Source organism: Montipora foliosa, chromosome 12, assembly GCF_036669935.1.
Source record: "Montipora foliosa isolate CH-2021 chromosome 12, ASM3666993v2, whole genome shotgun sequence".
Taxonomy (NCBI): Eukaryota; Metazoa; Cnidaria; class Anthozoa; order Scleractinia; family Acroporidae; genus Montipora; species Montipora foliosa.
This window is the reverse complement of record NC_090880.1, coordinates 33,264,696-33,283,548: the sequence shown is the minus strand read 5'-3', so window position 1 is coordinate 33,283,548 and position 18,853 is coordinate 33,264,696. Positions and strand designations below refer to the sequence as shown.

The 18,853-nt window shown below is 39.5% G+C and overlaps 2 protein-coding genes across 2 annotated transcripts in view; both read right to left on the bottom strand.

The window, feature by feature from the left end:
* The window catches only part of LOC137978914 (uncharacterized), a 3,891-nt gene extending 1,572 nt beyond the window's left edge, over positions 1-2,319 (bottom strand). The window contains exons 1-3 of the mRNA XM_068826034.1: positions 2,152-2,319; positions 1,949-2,011; positions 1,593-1,622 (exon numbers count right to left, since the gene is read on the bottom strand). Coding sequence (XP_068682135.1) covers positions 1,593-1,622; positions 1,949-2,011; positions 2,152-2,187 — 129 coding nt within the window. The 5' untranslated portion in view covers positions 2,188-2,319. The remainder of the gene's footprint in view (positions 1-1,592; positions 1,623-1,948; positions 2,012-2,151) is intronic.
* Positions 2,320-9,991: 7,672 nt separating this feature from the next.
* LOC137978458 (potassium voltage-gated channel subfamily H member 1-like) lies at positions 9,992-15,254 on the bottom strand. The gene is made up of 4 exons (XM_068825398.1): positions 15,059-15,254; positions 13,982-14,234; positions 12,845-13,041; positions 9,992-11,293 (listed from the first exon to the last, which is right to left on the bottom strand). Exons 1-4 carry the CDS (start codon positions 15,164-15,166, stop codon positions 10,595-10,597), a joined length of 1,257 nt encoding a protein of 418 aa, XP_068681499.1. The 5' UTR covers positions 15,167-15,254; the 3' UTR covers positions 9,992-10,594.
* Between the last annotated feature and the right edge of the window lie 3,599 nt (positions 15,255-18,853).

The following is an 18,853-nucleotide window of genomic DNA, read 5'->3' as shown; positions in this document are numbered from 1 at the left end:
AGGAGGCTCAAAATAGTTCTCCTTTTTTCACAAATTAACTTATTCTGTCTATTGGGTCATATGTTTAAGGTAATCATATCAAGACGAAATTTGGCCAGGGTATGAACTACCCATCATAGATTTCTCACATCACATTTTCCTTCACAATACTTTTACCATGGCAAAGATATAAGGTATTTCTTTGCGCCTTAAAATCAACACAATTATATTGTCTTTTTGGAAAAAATGGGGCGGTAAAATTTTCCCATACAGCATCACCAGATAATGTTACAAATACGGTAAGTTTTAAAATAGTTAAAATTCAACTAAATCTGTAGGTCAGTTTTTCAGAAAAACCTTTGTTTTTAATATGTCGCTACTTTTTTTTCACCGACAGAATTTTTTTAAATTTCCAAGACAAACGTTTTAAATTAATATAAGCTAACATGCAATAAATGAAAAAAAAATTACTGTCAGGAAGCAGATCAGGTATAAACAATTGAAGGTGCAAAATCAGGAAAAATGAGGGGGTGACAAGATCATCAGAATCCGCATGAGAGTGGTGTTACAGGCCTAAGTGACCATTAAACTGTTTGTGTAAAATTCTCCTACTTTGCATGAAATGGAGATGTATGTTTATAGTTCATCTATATGAGAATTAGAAGAAAGGTTGCGCGAAATCAGCGGTATTTGTTTATTTCCAGATACCCATTTTGAATCATGAGCTGACAAGAGCAGCTTTAAAATTGCATGTGTGGCTTACGCACTCATGCTCAGCTGAAAACCCTTTTGAGCCTCCTTAAGCTGCCAGTATAAGGTAACAGCACAAAGATTTAACTGATTAACAGAACAAGTATGATTGTGCTAACTATCTCACTTCTTATTTCTGTCTGTCATTCAACCTTAGTCACCTATCCTTGCATTCTTTAACATTCTTTTGTCATTAATGAAAGAACAGCTGACTTCTGGTAAATACACAGTGTGGAAATTAGTGGTTTCAATAGGTACAACAGCCGACAAAAAGTGCCGGTGAATTCAGTGAGAGAGGTTGGTGACTTTTTTCCCTTGAGTGAAGTAAAAAGAAGAAAGATCCTTTGAGACCGACTTTCACAATGTAAACATGAAGTTGTCCAAATGTGATCATTAATTTTGCTTTTAAAATGTGGCATTTGGCAGCATTATTTTAAAGTGGCATTTCCCTAGAGACCCCTTGAGAAAGAGGCCCTTGAGCCCCTTGTTGATACATTTGGTATTTTATTGAAACTCCTAGCAATGTTGCTATTGTAGTGTTTTTCATCAGTATAATCTGACTGAGTGCACTTCAATCCTCATGACCCTATCCCTCTTTACAATTCCTCCTTGATATCCCCACAGGTAGTTGGTTCTTCCAGCAGGCAGCCTGCTTCATTCTACAGTTGAATGATGTAGGTTTTGTGGAACAATCCTCACACCTGGTACCTAATGAGTAGTGACCTTATAATTGTATATGTAGCAAATACTAGCTTTTTGTTCTTTCTACACGACCATTATTTACTAAAAGACACGCTTTGTTGCTGCGCTTCAGTTTAAGTTTAAATAATTTATGAAAGTATCCAATAAGACTAATTTCTCACCATAGCAAGGTCTCTCCTCGCCTTCCTGGGCTAGAAAAACAAATAAATAAAATTTGGATTACTCCCAGTTTTTAACAGAAGAAAAAGAATCGTTTAGACAATTTGGGAAAGTTAGCTGAATATCAGAATCTTTAGAAGAAGACCTCTGTTCTTTGCTTGAAGAACATCCTACACATCCCAAAAATAATTCGCTGCTTTCAGCTTCTCTTTGCATGAACAAGTTTTACTGTGTCTGCTTAATTCAATTCTGACCTTAAAGTTACCGCGTTTTTAACTGCAAGGGCGGCTGGTGGGCGACCTATAAACACAGGGCAACCGCGACTGAGGCGCAGTCACTAATCTCACATCAGCATTACCTGTTTTCCAACTTTTGTAGACTTTCGCTTCCTTCCTTTTTCTCTTCGTATTTCAGGTACATCCTGAGGGAAAGTATTTAAAAAACACGTAAAAGGAAAAATTAACAACACCTCTTGCTCTTCAACTCGAGCGCGCCCGAAAGTCCTTTGGGATCACTAAACTCGAATGCATGTTACTGAGAAATTAAAGCAAATAATTTTACCGTTCTTTCATCTGATAAGTTGTCTAAGTCTGCCATTCCGTATTTATTTGATAAGAAATATGTCGTTTGGCCGCGTTCTAGGTATCAGTTCCTTTTGCATTTGACGATCGCGAGGAATATCGACGAATACCGGACGCGCTCACATCCCATATTAGGTCGGCCACCCACCGGAAGTTTCTTGCCTTTGGGGGTATCGTCACGAACTAAGATACACGAGACCCGCCTGACAATGAACTCAGATCGGTCTGTCTTTGTCTCAGTTGCTGGACCTAGACGAGAAACTCTCTTACCGGTCTGAGTTCGTAACGTTCTCATGCAAATGACAACAAATCTCAGACTGCGTTCAGATATTTCAAACCCTAATGCTTTTGGGTCAGCGATATATTTGTTCGGCAGGTCTTTTCGACGGGTAACAGGTAACAGGTAACGGGTAACAGGTCACGGGTAACAGGTAACAGGTAACGGGTAACAGGTCACGGGTAACAAATAACAATCGGGTACCGGGATTTGCGCTTCCTTGTTTCACTTAAGGTGGCTGGAACCAGTTTCACTTCTTTTAAGGACCTTTTAATTAGAAGGATTGTCACTACAAAACTGTATCACGTAAAAGAAATGTTATGGTACCATATCAAACACCAATTATTACTTAACAAAATGCGCTCACTATTTTGACGTAATAGGTTACCATGACAACATGCAAGCTCTCCAAAAACACCCTATATTTCGTCTTTACTTGCTTATATCTTAAAAATGAACACGGTGACCCCCATTTTTTATTGTAGAATAGTAATTAGCATCTTGAGATAGAACTATCAGCAAAGTTTAAAAAAATTCTTGGGAGCCAATTCAGAGCTACCTTAAATTTTCGAAAATTTAAGGTAGCTCTGAATCAGATTTATCATCATTAAGTTTCAAGAGAAACTGTGGGACACCAAAGTTTAGATTGCGTGGAGACGATACAGCGTTGTTAATCATTACAGCTTGAGATAGATGTCTTAGATAGGATTCAAATCATGATAGAGCTCTGTTAGTAATTCCATAACGAGATTTAAGTCTAAGGAGTATAAGGCAGTATGTTCAACAGTGTCAAAAGCGGACGAAAAATCAAGTAGAAGTAGAACTACGACGTTTCGCTTATCCAGAGCTGTAAGTATATCATTCTGGACTTTGAGGAGCGCGGTCTCTGTGATGTGTAGACAATACAATACATACAATACATACTTAATTGACCGCTCCCCATAGGGGCTTTTCAGGGCCAATGAAACACAACGAAACGACAGAACAAAAAAACAACAACAACTGCTAAGAATCCCAACTGGCCGGCAAACCAGTTGGCTATTTACAAGTGCAGCTGGGAAGTTGAACCAGGGACTACCAGGACCAAATTCAACGAGTGGTCAGAGCGGGTCGTGAACCCAGGATCTCCGGATCTCAAGGCAAGCGCCCTAACCACTGGGCCACACTGCCTCCTAGACACTTGTAGGCAGACTGGAACGGTTCCTGCAAGTCATTCTTGGACAAGTACTCATCATGAGTTGAAAGACGGCAGCTTTTTCAATAACTTTAGATAGAAAAGCCGAATTGGAAACAGGGCGGTAGTAATATATCACAAAAAGGCGATTTTAACTCATTTATTCCTGCAACGATAAAAATATTTTTGGGCGCAAGTTCCGCGTGAGTTGCTTGGAGGTGATTAGTTAGTAAACTAGACGCTCTATGAGCTTAAACTGCCTGTGGTACGTGTTACACAAAAATAGACGGCAATGAGTTGGGTGGTATTGAACTGCAGCTTTCCAGTTAATTTTTTTCAAGAGGGGGGTCATTTAGACCATTTCAGGGGTCACCCAGATGTCGTGCCAGCAGTGGCCCTTTATCTCACATGTTCTCACGTTGATTATTTTTTAATGTCCTGTCCTGTTTTGAGGTCTTTTACTTTTTTTAGCTTTGGTAATAAATTCAATTCAAAGATAGAGCGAGTTTCAATTGAGTGTCGTAAAACCAAAGCCAAAGTAATTACTTTGGCCAATCAAAAGGACTGAGACAATCCGGCAAACCAATGAAAACTCGAAGTAATTACACGTAGCCGACAAAAAGCACGGGAAAATGTGCACGCGTGAGCCACGATTGGTTTTGGTTTCACTTCTGATTGGTTGAAAAAATGGCGCGAGAACTTTGAACCAATTACTGAGAGAAGTAATCATAAACCAAAGTAATTATCTAATTACTTTCGACACTCAATTGAACACCATTCTAACAAAACATGCTCTTTAGTGAAACTCACTCGTTTCTTCTTCAAAGAGGCTATGTTACTCAAAATAATATAATTCCTTGATCTGGGGTGCAGGGATGGCGCAGTGATGAGAGCACTCGCCTTCTACCAATGTGGTTCGGGTTCGATTCCCTGGTTTGGTTCTCTACTCTGCACCGAGAGGTTTTTCTCCGGGTACTCTGGTTTTCCCCTCTCCTGAACATTTGACTTGATTTGCGTTAATTGTTAATTTCAGTTTATAGTGTCCCAATTAGTGCCCCAGAGCAGAACGGCAAGACACTTATAAGTTGCTTTGCTTTCCTTTTTTTTTTTCCCAAAATGCCCATAAAGGAGAATGAAACATTGCAATAACCACTTAAAACTGTTGAACAACATAAAAGAAATACTGCAAAAGGAAAGAGAAGCATGGATGGACATAAATGTACAAAACTGACACGGATAACATTTGCCGGGTAATCTTGAAATACGTCGGCCCGACGTTTTTCAAAATTATGACAAAACGCCTGGATAGAGGCCGTTTTTTCTCAGAATCATTTCGTTTTGTGATGTAACGATAATTTTATCGGTAAAGGAATTCCACATTACCATATTACCATTTCCGAGTTTTACCGCTCACCGGTGGCTCAGTTGGTTGAGCATCGGGTTGTCACGCGGGAGGTCGCGAGTTCAATTCCGGCCGGACCAACACTCTGGGTCTTTAAATAACTGAGGAAAAAGTGCTGCCTTTGTAACTACATCTGCAAATGGTTAGACTTTCAAGTCTTCTCGGATAAGGACGATAAGCCGGAGGTCCCGTCTCACAACCCTTCGATGTTAATAATCCTGTGGGACGTAAAAGAAGCCACACACTTGTCGCTAAGAGTAGGGCAAGTAGTTCCCGGTGTTGTGGTCTGTCTTTTGTTGTGTATCATGGTTGGGAGGGTAAAAAAGGGGCCACAGTAATTGGCGCAAGCTGTTGTGGCGCTCTGCCAGCTTGACTGGCAAAGTTAATTTTAAAAAAATTAAAATTAACTCAAGATTTTCCCGAAACACCCTAAAATAACGTGACGCAGCCCCTTTAAGTGAAATAGTGTGCATAAAAACTTCCTGTATGTCATGCATATCTAGAGTTGCACTAAGAAACGTTCAGGCCACACACTTAGGAAGGACTGAACATGTTGTTTAAACTTCATAATTTCTCTTTTCCGTCTAATCTGATGACAGGTCAATTTTTTTTTGGTTTACATTTGCACCAAATGATATCGCAAAAGCCGGGAGTTAAGGTGTAGCACATTTTACTTCGCGGAGTTTAATTTTTACCGACTGTGCGGATAGTAATTGATCCTCAAAAATAATTTCCAGCAGAAAAAAAACACCAGCCAATTAAAAACCGTGAAAATTTACTCCCGTTAATATAAGTAAAAATGGCTTTTAATCCACATACATTGTGGTCAGAAATATCGTTTATTTTGATGTTTGCTTTGAGAAAAAGCAATTAGAGCTTGCTACAAACTAAACGAAACGGTAAAAGGTTAAGTCAATACTTTTCCAGTCTCTGAGGCACAAGAAACGAACTAAAAGCAGTCAATCAAAAGGTCACTTGCTCGAACGGGTCATCCGAAGGGACACCATTTTCTAAGGCCTCCAGGATGCCACATTTTTCCACCCTTTCTCGATGATAAAGGGGTTTTTCTTACCAAAAAGTAATAGAAGTTGAAAATAGTCTTGCTGCCTGAAAAGAAAACTGCAAAAATTAGTTCCCAGCGGAAACTTCAGTCAAAATTTGTTCCTGCAAACCTCAAAAAATCGCCAATTCCGCAACTGAAATTAGGGACTGTGCAATAATTATCAGGAGGGGGGGCCCTAAAACCAGAGGGGGGGGCCTTAAGTTAAAATAATGGAAAGGAGGGGGGGGCTCTACATTAGATTTCTCAAGTAAGTTGAGGGGGGGTCTTAATTAAATTTCACAAATTCGATAACGAATAAATAAACATTTTCCAAATAGACAGATGCCACGCCTTTGACTGTCCGTAATGTCTAAATATTGCATCAACATAAACACATGCTTTAACTTATTTAGAATGTCAACATATGATAGATTGAAACAATCGCTCATGCACAGAAGTCACAAACCACGTTGTGAGCTTTGCCAATAAAACATTTGGCATTTAAGAGGTCCCGCAGACATGCCAGGTCTGTTCTTGATTTAAACAGCGAGAGGGTTTCTAGGTCTACAGTTTCTAGCTGAGGAATGCCACATACTTCTGTTTCATAGTTGTCATCAATGGGTTCACCTCCCAAAGACCGAAAAATTATACAGGTTCGGGTCCTACGGCTTTCTGAGGCAGCAATCCTCTTCTCCTCCCTTTTTTTTTTTCTGTTCCTTCTTTTTTCTTGATTTGGATGCTTTAGATTTGGCACCAATAGGAAATGTCGCTTTATATTTAGCCATCACCCTATCCAGGTCTTCTACAAGATGCAGAACGTTTAAACCGACTTGAGACTTTATTGAATGACGTTGTTCAGCATTAAAATTGTGTAAACAGCTGAGGCCAGTCTTCAGTGTTTTTCTAACTTGGTTACGACAGCATTAAGCTTGTCCTGGATATCATTTGCCTCTTGTTTGCAACGTCTGATGTTGCTGTCATCATGGGGAGCTGGCTTATAATCCTCTCGGAGAAACCTTCCTGCACAAGCAAGGTTGTCGGATAAAACATATTGGTATCTGTTCTCAAGTTTTTCAATTTCTAAATGTACGGGTTAGAGAGGGGGGGGGGCACATCATAATTTTGAGAGAACGTTAGGGGGGGTCACAGCTAATCTTGACGCTGCTGGAGGGGGGGACCTATCTAATTTTTCCTTTGGTGAAGCTCATTTTAGGACCCCCCCTTCCTGATAATTATTGCACAGTCCCTTAAAGTCACGCAAAATTTTCATGCTGCATGGCAACAGTAAAAGGCAAGCCAAAAGACAGATAAAGAAAAAATAAGAGTTTTTTTAAGAAGCTCTGAATTTCGAATTCTCAGCGAAAGATTAATGACAATGGATCGTAAAAACACTAGAATTCCTGGGGTAGGGCACGATGTTCTGTCAGAGGGAAGAAATCACTTGCTAGGCAACCACAAAGGTGCACGTGATCACCTTGTGTCAAGGTTCTTGTTTACAATGAATGAAGAATGTTAATCGTTCGTCGCTTACGTTAAAATCATACTTTTTGCCAAGAAACTTACGTCTTTCGTTTTTTAATTTTGTTGAAATAAAGGCCACTTAAAAAAAAACACCATAATGGGCCACTTGGGATAATATCATAATACTTTTTGCTTGTCCCCCCAAATTTTGTATAAGCATTTTTTTTTTGTTTTCTCTTGGGTCTATTGTAAGTCCCAAGAGAAACTGGAAACAATGCTTATGCAAAATGTGGGGGGGGGGGGGGGGAACAAGGAATATTATGGTATTTTCTGAAGTGGGCTACACTCTTTGTTTGTCCCCCCAGAATTTTTCATAAGCATTGTTTTTCTTTTTGTCTTCGGTCCATTGTAAGTCCCAAGAGAAACCGGAAACAATGCTTATGCAAAATTTGGGGGTAGAAACAAAGAGTTTTTATTGTGGTATTTTCCGAAGTGGCCTATTTAACTGAATATTTACATTTCATCTGTCGGGTCGGGAAGCCTTCTTTGTTGGGTTATTGACTCGAGACCGAACTCTTATCTGGAACAATGTTGATCAATCCCTTTACTAAAGAACCATTTCTTTCAATAATGAAGCAAAAAATGGACAACAAGCTTTCTTTCAAATAATTCTTGACTAACAAGAATTAAAACGAAATTGCAGCGTTGACAATGATTTAACAGTTTTTAAAAAGTAAAACTTGGTTGACCTTCATCAGTTAAGAATGCAAATATGACTAACTATGGTAAAATAGGCCTGCAAGTAGGTGACAAATATGCATAGACCACTTTCATAAGTGGTGGCCACATTTACATTCTTTTGTATTTATGTTAATTAGACGTACTTCCCTCATTTTGAAACAAGAATTCTTTTGAAATTTGCTCGTCCTAGCGAGGCTAGAAGGGCTTATTAGCATTAAAACAAAAGAATATTTTATTTGGCCGCCATTATGAAAGAGGTCTATAACGCGTGTGCCAAAAAATGTTCTAAAAATTCTTGAGATTGAGTTACACACGTGGAAACTCAACGTGCTCGTTGATTGAGTTCTCTTCCTTATTAGAATACCACGCTTCCAAAAACAACCGCTGGTTCCATTGGGGGCAGATGTGAAGAATTGACACTTTTTCAAAATCAAAGCTGTGGCCAGTTTTTTGGGAATGGTGGGCCAGTTGAAAAAAGACCGAAAGATCAACAAAAGAAAGAGGACACAAGGGGCAGTGTTTACAAGATCAAATGCAACGATTGCGTTGCAATTCTTCACATCTGTCCCAATGGAACCAGCGGTTGTTTTTGGAAGCGTGGTATTCTAATAAGGAAGAGAACTCAATCAAAGAGCACGTTGAGTTTCCACGTGTGTACCTTTTGAAGTGATCGAAACGTTTTACTTTTTAAAAACTGTTTAATCATTGTAAACGCTGCAATTTCGTTTTATATCATGCCTGACTTCAACCACGGTATAATAAACAATAATTAGTCAAATTTCAAATTGTTTTTTAACTGAATGCTGTGCAGTGTTGAGTACAAATAAATTTTATTATAAATAGCAAGAGAATTGTCAACACAGACTACTCAAGGTGTTCGATTCCATTTCTGGTATCCAACTCGAAAACGTTGCCAGAGAATTTGCCTTTTGGTTTCAGTGTTCTACAAAGCACCACAGTTTGCCAAATAACATTAGAAACAAAGCTCACTTTGTGATATCCGACGGCGAAAGATGTAATTGTTGTCGAAGACCATTACTCGTCGCTTTGAAGATTCCAGATATTTATTTTTCATCGCCTGTCTTGTTTATCCAATTGACGTTCCATTATTGAGCTCCATAAGGGTATATTTTGTTTAAATATCTACTAAAACGCCATTTGCGTTACAATTACTTTTGACGCCTTTGCAGGTTAATTAAATATTCTACTGTGTCCACCGGATAAAATCTACGCATTTCTACTACCCCCAGAAACCGACCAAACATACGCCCAAAACACTCTACGTACAAAGACACTACTTAGCAGGGGAGAATAGGAAAGACTTTTCCCGACACGGGAAAGAAAAAAGAGAAAAAAACCACTAAATTCCACCCATTTTCTGACTGGTTTGCCATACTAGCAACCCAGTAAAAAACCCCTTCCGGCAGTTCGGGTGGCTGGTATGTATGTCGGCTGATAATAGTGATCTTTAAATCGGAAGACGAGGGCGACTACGAGTTCGAATTTTACGTTTTGAGCACGCGCACTTGGAAAAATGTCGGCTCCAAACCATATGCGCATGCTCAGAACGGAAAATTCCTACTAGTCCTCGTCCCCCGATATAGAGGTACCTAATGTCCGTGGCTGATTATATTTGGCCCAGAGGCGAAGCTTCGAAGGCAAATATAAAATTTTGAGGACAATCTCTTAATCAAGGATGTTATCAACAACATGAAATAAGCAATTTTAAGTGAGAATGCAACAATGAACCTTTATTTGTTATCTTTACTTTAAAACCGTTGCTGTACCAATCCAGCCATAGGATACTACGACGTAAACAAGATGGAGTGATCGCGAAATTCTTAAGACAGTCAGCGGAAACTTCAGAAACTTATATTTTGAAATAACGCCGCGTTTCGTTGCCGTGGCCGACGGTCGGCGTTTTCGAAACTCCCTAAAACAGCAACAGTGTTTTTAGTTGTTATGGTAACTGACATCGTCAATGTAGTGCGTATGCGCATGAGCCAACTTAAGCCATCGCTCTTGCAGAACTGACTACTTACAAACATGTGAATGTAATCTCTTCTGTATCAGGTTTCCGTGACATTTCTAATCCACCGAACTGCTTGATGCAATGCGATGTTTACTTACTTTTGCCATCAGTGTTCCGCTACGCATCTCTTCTGCGATCAGACGTACTTTTCTTTGGAGAGGAGGCGAAAAGGTTTCCTTTGCGCGCCCTTTCTAAAGAAAAGTACGCCTGATCGCAGGTTACTACGCATCTGATGGCAAGTTCCCTTTTTAGTGGGATCTAATCTATTGATTAGCCTGATTGTGTTAAACGATTTTACTTCTTTTTACCCATTTTGAAGAGATTAAGTGTTTGAATCAGCCGTGGATCTCTACCTTCATTTCCTTGATTTACACCTTCGTTCAACAAATTAGCTGCCTTAGCCGAGTTGTCTTTCTGCGTCGGCGACGAAGTTTCCTCTGAGTCTTGAGACGCAGTCGGTGCTAGCCAATCTGGTAGTGGTTCTTCTTCATATTTTCCACGTTCCAGGGCTTCTTCGGGAGGAGTTGTATCATTAAGGTACGATGTAGCGGACATTCGGCCCTTATCGACACTTCTGCTGGGAGAATCGCATCCCCGTGGGCTATTCAATATTGACAGAATTGTCGATATTTGTTGCTCTAGCTGAGTCATTTTCATGTTCATGACTTCGATTTCTCGCCGAACCTCGCCTTTCATTTCGGATAAACCCAACAATACATCGGTACCGGATTCTGGAATGTCAGCGTGATTTCGGACATTGTTTTTCGTAAAGCTATTAGTTCGACCCTTCGGAATAACCATCATGTCGACTTCCGCTTCGGTAGTTTGATCTCCATCAACACCATAGTTGTCAAACTCGTAATTCTGCGCCAGTTCCTCTACCAAACTAAGCTTCCGATTTCTTCGTGGTCTTAAACCAATGGTTACTGACGTTTCAAGTTTGTCTTCTTCGTTGGCGATTTCCAGTCGAGGGGTTCGTTTGCGAATCTTGAGCTAAAAATGATATAGTGAAGATATCTGTTTATAAACATTTTTTTTGTTATTCAAATGTGCCAACCATTGAAACAAAAGAATCCATTGTTCCTTTGTTTTAGCAACCAATGAAGCTCTGGTTGGCACATTAATAACAACAAGTGACGTCAAAGATAACTTTGCGGTGGGGTTTTTAACTGTCTTTTCCACAATAATCAAGTGCAGAGCGTCCTATCTCGTTTTTAACGTACGAGTTTTTTTTTTAACTCAAGCACAACTGCATAAATAAAATGAAATCGAGGGTAGGTTGTCCGCGTAGCACTGAATAACGACAGAATATACACTATTCGCTATTTTCAGTAATCCCATAATACGGTTCACTTTGGGCGTTATTTGCATTAAGCATGATACAGTTCCAAAAGTAAATAACTTGAAAAAAACCCCCAAAACGTATTGCATTATGGTATGGGGAAAACAGCGTATAATGAAAGAAGAAATGTCTGTATTTGAAGTTAGAGTCAGGGTTACAAGGTTCTTTAGCCAAAAGGGTTAGGAAGAGAGGAAAACCGGATTACCCGGGGATGAACCTCTCCGGAGCAGAATAGAGCACCAACAAACTCAACCTACATATGGCCACATTGGTGTAAGGCGACTGCTATCACCACTGCGTCAACCCTGCTCCCCAAGAGTGGGACATTCGATTTGCGCAATTTAGTACGAACAAGTACACTGGGATTTCTATCTCCACAGTTGCTCAACTATTGTCCCTCTCAGAACTGAATATAACGTTAATGATGATGCCTTGGTGTTGTTTAACTGAAATGATTAAAACTAAATTGAATTCACTGAAAGATGAGATATAGTAACATATGCATAACCGTAGGCGAAAATCTTTTTAGATGCAGACTGAGAAGAAAGACAACGAATAGCATTCGAAAACAATCTCATGTAAAACACCACCGAATCAACTTTTTTTCTTTTTCTTTGAATGTGAAAGTGTGACTCTAGAACATTTCAGGTGATAGCAAAGTAGATGTTGACCTTTCCAGTGGAACATTACAATTCTGTGGTGTCAAAGACAGATGGATTAAAATTCCGTTCAAATAGTGCCTGAGAATCACGTCATAACGAACTTCCAGGATTCATATTTTATCACTGAGCGTGTTTTCAGGTAAGAAGTTTGTTTCGCATAGTGGACACGACACGCTGTATATCTTGGTGGAAAGCGAACATTACTAAGTCTGAGAAAGTTGAAGAATGTCCCGTCCGGCTCCGGAAGAGACACTGTCCGTATTCCTGGTGAATTCGCTCACCTATAGTGGCTACACCGATATATCAGCCGTAGAACTCATGTGAAATATCCTGGTGGTGGCATTTTTATTTCTGTTATGCATGAGTGTTCAATTAACTGAATTGAGTCCCATATTTTAGCTTTAAATTTATCATGGAAGACGCACTTCTAACAAGATTACAGCGGCAAGAGAGGCGAAATACCGTTATACAAGACTGACATACACGCAACTCGTGAGGAGGGAGGAGGAAGCCAACAATAGTGTAGGGAGAAGTCCTTACCTCATCTCTCAAATTATAAGAGAGCATAAGATCCTTCGTAAACTTATTGGCGAACTCTGGATAAAACTCAAGTACTTCGATGAGCGCATCCCTTTGGATCCAGTGAAGATCGCAGTACGTGAGTGCTATCACATCTACAGCCGACTGCCCAACATTTGGCTCATGACAAATGTCGTCCCCGAATACGTCATCCTCACCTGTAAAAAAGTTGCAATGACATGAACACTCAATCCACTCATCATCATAAAGTAACGCGCTCTTTACCGTCACACTTTTGTTGTTGGTCAAATCTGGTCTCAGGTTGAATCCGTTTTACCCATAGGTTAAATTGGTGATCCTCGTTTTCCCTACGCTGAATATGCCCTCTACCTAGTTTAAATCAGCTATCAATCCCCCCAAAACAGGATTAAAAACTCACAGCAATGCTAAATTATTAACGGTGACATCTAGCCACACCCTAGTCACCACTTTATCTATTCCTTCCTCTGATCACTTACTTGTCAACTAAACATGTTCTCTCCGTCATTTCCAACTTTCTCGCTATGTTACCACCATAAACCCTTTTTCCAGTATTTAGGGAAGTTCCCCAGGGCACAAATTCTGCATGACAGGTAACTTTCTTACTTTTGTAACAAGGAGTTTTCTGCACTATAAATTCGTTTGGTGTTTGTCCAAACTGAACACGCTCGATTATTTTTCCCAAAATATATTTGGACATAAACCTATCAAGACGTTTGGTTTTCGAAACGTTGAGGACAGTCTTCTCTATGTTTTCGAAAACGAAAACGAAACAAAGAGACTGTCTGAGAATGTGAATAATAAGAAAGTATCAGGACTTGCTTCGACATTAGGAAAGGAAAGGAACTTTATTTAAGTGTCCAGTCGTTCTAGCGCTGAAGCACTAATTGGGGACACTGTAAGTTGAAATTAACAATTAACAGAAATCAAGTCAAATGTTGGTTTTTGAGGAGAGGGGAAACCGGAGTACCCAGAGAAAACCTTTTGGTGTAGAGTAGAGAACCAACAAACTCAACCCACATATGACGCCGAGTCGCCGAGTCTGGGAATCGAACCCGGGCCACATTGGTGGGAGGCGAGTGCTCTCACCACTGCGCCATCCCTTCACCCGTTGCTTACCCAATAAACCAACAACAGCGTCCCCCTGTTTGACTTCCAACGATCCTCGAGCAATAAAGTACAGGACATCCAAGCTTTCACCGTGATGAATTATTCGATCACCAGGTGCCACGTGTGAGATCCAGAAATTGCGTGCAATGGCCCGCTTTACTCCTGTGTTGGCGTCTTGAAAGGCAGTATTACTTTCAAGAATGACTCTGTTAAGATGGACGCATATGTCTGCCTGAAGATCTTTCGGACAGTATTTCAGGACCTGCAAGTTAAAATTACGAGAGCTTGCGGAGTCAGACTGAAAGCAGTAAGTTTCTACCCTCTTACGTTTACGTGCTTCCGAAGACTAAAATACTCTTACTTCATCATCGGTCACAACATTGCTCAGAAATCTAACAATGAAGTAAATGTTGGTTAGGGTTAATGTGTGTTGAAGAGTTGGGGTTTCTCAGTTTGCTTTCTCGTGGTATTGTATACACTAAATTATTTTCTTCATCATATCGAGGTCCAGTTGTGCTTCCTGCTTCAGTGCAACAGGTATCGGCAACTGAGGTGTCATTAGAAAAAGGAGAGAATTTGTTGTATCAGTACTCCGCGTTTCAAGCTGAGTATCAAACTGTCTTTTCTTTAGCCTGTGATCTGCTTTTTATTACTTGATGTGGTCGTCTTACTGAGGGTTTGGGGAATGACAAAACATGGCTAATTTGAACTGGGGAACAGGGGGACAAGGACAAAATATTTCAGGGAACAAAGAAACATGAACCACTTTAGGCATCAAAAAGCTGAAAACAAGTTTGGAAGTAATTTTAAGAACAAAGGAACACAAGGAAATATTTAAAGGGAACAAGAAAACAAGGAAGGTTCTTCCCCCAAACCCCCCACCCCTTCCCCTCTCTCTCCTGGGAAAGGTCTCTTTACTGGAATTAACATTTCTGTGCACAAATTCCAATGTCAATTGAATTCATGCGCATCAGTCAGATAATCTCATCGCTGACCTCAAGGAGCTTGGAGTAAATTTGCATCATAATAGTTCACTTGGGGGCCAGATGACTATTTAATTAATCTTCTCTGTATTAATAAAATTACCTCATCGGTATCGATTCCTTTGTTCATCGCCCACGTAGACATAAAGAAGTCAATGGTTCTTTCGGCCAGCTGTGTTGGAAGTTTGTAAAGTTTACTGAACTGTTTCATGTTGTCTATTATAGAATGGTACTTAGCGGTGTTCTTCTGCGCTTGTTGTAGTATCGCGGAGACTTGTCCAAATATCAAGGAGAAAAGGATCGCTAAAAAGGAACACAACGTATTTCAAATTAACAAATTTGCAGATAAACATTTAGTAGTAAAACAAGCGATGAAAAAAGACTACGTTTCGACCGTTCAACTGTCAAGTATAAGTTTAAGGTCATAGAAATTTCGCATCATGATATAAAAATTTGAACCAATATAAAAGGCTAAAATATTTCCTTAGAAGGAACAACATGGAAAGGGGCTACAGGAAATCGAAAGGAACTTTAAGAAGTGCACAAACAATTTCAACTGCCTGATCTTTGAGATGTTCTACCTTCGCGACTCTCACGACTATGGCTCTTATGACTCTGTCCTCACCTCCTTTGCTTTTCGAAACCTATATTCTCTTTTGTATTATTTTCGTACTCTCAGGGCATTTTTGTCTTTTCAAATTTTCTTCATAAGGACAAAAAATGCTAAGAATTTTCTCATTCCCTTCGCTTTCTCACCTTTTACACTTGCATTCTTAACCTTGCATTCATTGGATTCTTGAGCAAATATATTCTAGCTTTTCATTGGTTCAAATTTGTAAATATCCGGAATTTGTATGAGCTTAAACTTGGCCTTGAAAATGACAGAAGAAAGGTCGAAACCAAGAGAATATAAGCTCCTCTTATTCTCTTGTTTCCACCCACATAGTATAAGGACATACAAATTTAAAGAAAGAAAATAAGAAAATGTTTTTTACAAACAATACCAACTGTTCTGTGAAAGGAAATAAATTAAGTAATACAGACTGTTCAGAGGGGCAGTGATCATCAAATCTAATCTATTAATTAAACTTACAACCTGAATTAAAGATCAACGACAAGGTGTATCTGTTATGTGTTATATCTTTAATTGTATTCCAGTTTAATTTGATTTTTGGGGTGTTTTAACGATGTCAAGATTGTTAGTAAGTCATTATACTGTAAAAGAATTCAAAGGAAGTATCCCTTACTGAATTTTTCGACTAAAGAAAGTTTCTCATATTTAAAAGCACTTGGTAATATGCAAAAGTAACATTAGTTTAGCCCTGTTATCGCAATAGCTTTTCATTGTGAGGTCAAACCAACTGGTCACGACTGAAGCCACTGATAACCTTTGCCCTGGTTGAAGGTGGTAGTTTCTAAAGAAACTGTGGTGCTGCGTCGGTGGGGAAGTAGTATACGAAAATTTGGTTTTATCAACGGAGTTGATAATGTAAATTAATAATAATATAATAATAATAATAATAATAATAATAATAATAATAATAATAATAATAACGGTTTATTCACAGTATATCCACATAAAAGGATGTGGCTCTTCATCTGTGAAGGCCTAAAATACTAATTTTAACATCTCATGAATATCTACAATCTATAATAAAATCTACACTTGAATGCCCTTATGTAGAAAGTAATGGTTATGTAGAAAGTATGTAGAAAGTAAAGTGGTTATGTAGAAAGCAATGGTTATGTAGAAAGTAATGGTTAAAAAATTGGCAATCATACAGAGATTCTAAAAAGCTGACGTTTCGAGCGTTAGCTCTTCGTTAGAGCGAATCGAGGAATTGTGGGTTATGTGTAGTTTTTTATAGTAGAGTAGGAGCTATGCTATTGGTGGTAACATGGCAACGTGAAAAATAGTAATACATTAGTTAAATGAAAAGCGTTCGTTAGTACTGTGAGGGTTAAGGATGCCGATATGGGAAGATGAATTTTTGTTCCAGATTCTTGCGGTTTTCTGTCGTATCTAGATGTAGGGAAAGGCCGCAGATAGCCATGTGTTTTTTGGAGTGGTTAGGGAGATTAAATTGACGAGCGACTGGCTTAGATACATCCTTGTCATTCTTCTCAACATCGGGAAGGTTGTTCGCGGAATCGGTCGCCTAGTCGTCTACCTGTCTCGCCAATGTGTAATTTATTGCATAACGTACAGGTTATGCAATAAATGACATTTGCGAAGGTACATGTGAAACGACCGGTGATCTTCACAGATCGCTTAGGTCCCGATATCTTGCTAGTGTTAACAATGAAAAGACAAGTTTTTGCATCGTAAGCGTGCACATTTGAAAGTGCCGGGTTGCTCGTCAGTTTTTGAGTGCGCTTCTCACTAAAAAGTTGCCTACGTTTTTGTCGCCTTTGAATGAAATAAGTGGAGGTTGCGAAAATATTCTACCAGTCTCGGGATCAAATCGGAGTAATTTAAAATTATTAAGAATGGTACTTTTAACTGCGTGATTATGAGGATGGAAAGTGAGGGTGAATGGAATTCTGTCATTCTTATCTTTTTGTGACGTTTGTAGTGCTAACTGTCGATCAAATTGTTGGGCGCGACGATGGCCCGCTTTGATCACCGAGACAGGATAGACACGTTTTTCGAACAACTGGCACATCTCCTCTGAGTTGCTGGAAAGGTCGGAGTCATCACTACATAGACGTCGAAGTCTACGAAATTGAGACACGTGATGGATGTGACGAGAATACAACAAATAACTGTGAGAATCTGTAGGTTTGTAGTGCACACTGGTACATAGCACGTTGCCACCAATAGAAACTTTGATATCTAGGAAAGCCAATGAAGTTTCCGAAATTTCCCAGGTATATTTAAGAGCCGGATGAAAAGAAGTGACGGAGGTTATAAATTGATCGAGTTCTTCAGTCTCTGCTGGATGAAATAGCGCCGATGCAGTCGTCGATGAAGCGGCCGTAGAGTTCAGGTTTGGGGCCGTTGTACTGATTAAAAAATTGGGTGTTCACATATCCTACAAAAAGATTTGTGCCCATCGCTACACCATTAATTTGTTTGTAATAGTTGCCGGCGAATGAAAACAGTTAAGCGTTAAAACTAGTTCGGCAAGGCGGAGGAGCGTTTCCGAGCTTGGTTCATTGACAGTGCGTTGATCGAAAAAGTGTTTAAGTGCTTGAAGATGTTCGTTATTTGAAATGACTGTGTATAGAGATGTAATATCCATGGGAAAATGAGTTTGTCTTGGCCAGAGAAATTAGCAACTTTCTGACCACCTCGTTTTATGCCAAAATCCCGAAAGATATCAACCTCCACAAATCAAAAACTTGTCAAAAGACCACCATTCAGGAATATTATAGTTAAATCAAGAATTACCGGACACTGCAAACTAATCTCTATCATACCCACCCTGTAGAAACCTTAGGGCATTTACTCCTTGGCCTAAAATTCACAAACCTAAACAACCAGGCTCGTCCTATCGTTTCTGCCGTGTAGATGCCCCACCACCGAACTCATTTTAGACTTTAAGAACAGGATTATGACGCCTAGCTATCGTCAAATCTTTGCCATCATACAATTAAAGGACAGTACACAGGTACTAAAAATTTTCCGCGATTTCAATTTCTCCGGCCAAGACAAAACTTATTTTCACCATGGAAATTACATCTCTATACAGTAATTCCAATAGCGAAGGGTCTTCAAAGCACTTAAAATCACTTTTTGCGGATCAAACGCACTGTCAATGAACCAAGCTCCCCCGGAAAACGCTCCTCCGCCTTGCCGAACTAGTTTTAAACGCTTTACCGTTTTGCATTCGCCGGAACTATTAACAAACAAATTAATGGGTGTTGTAGCGCCGTGGGTGATGGGCACAAGAGA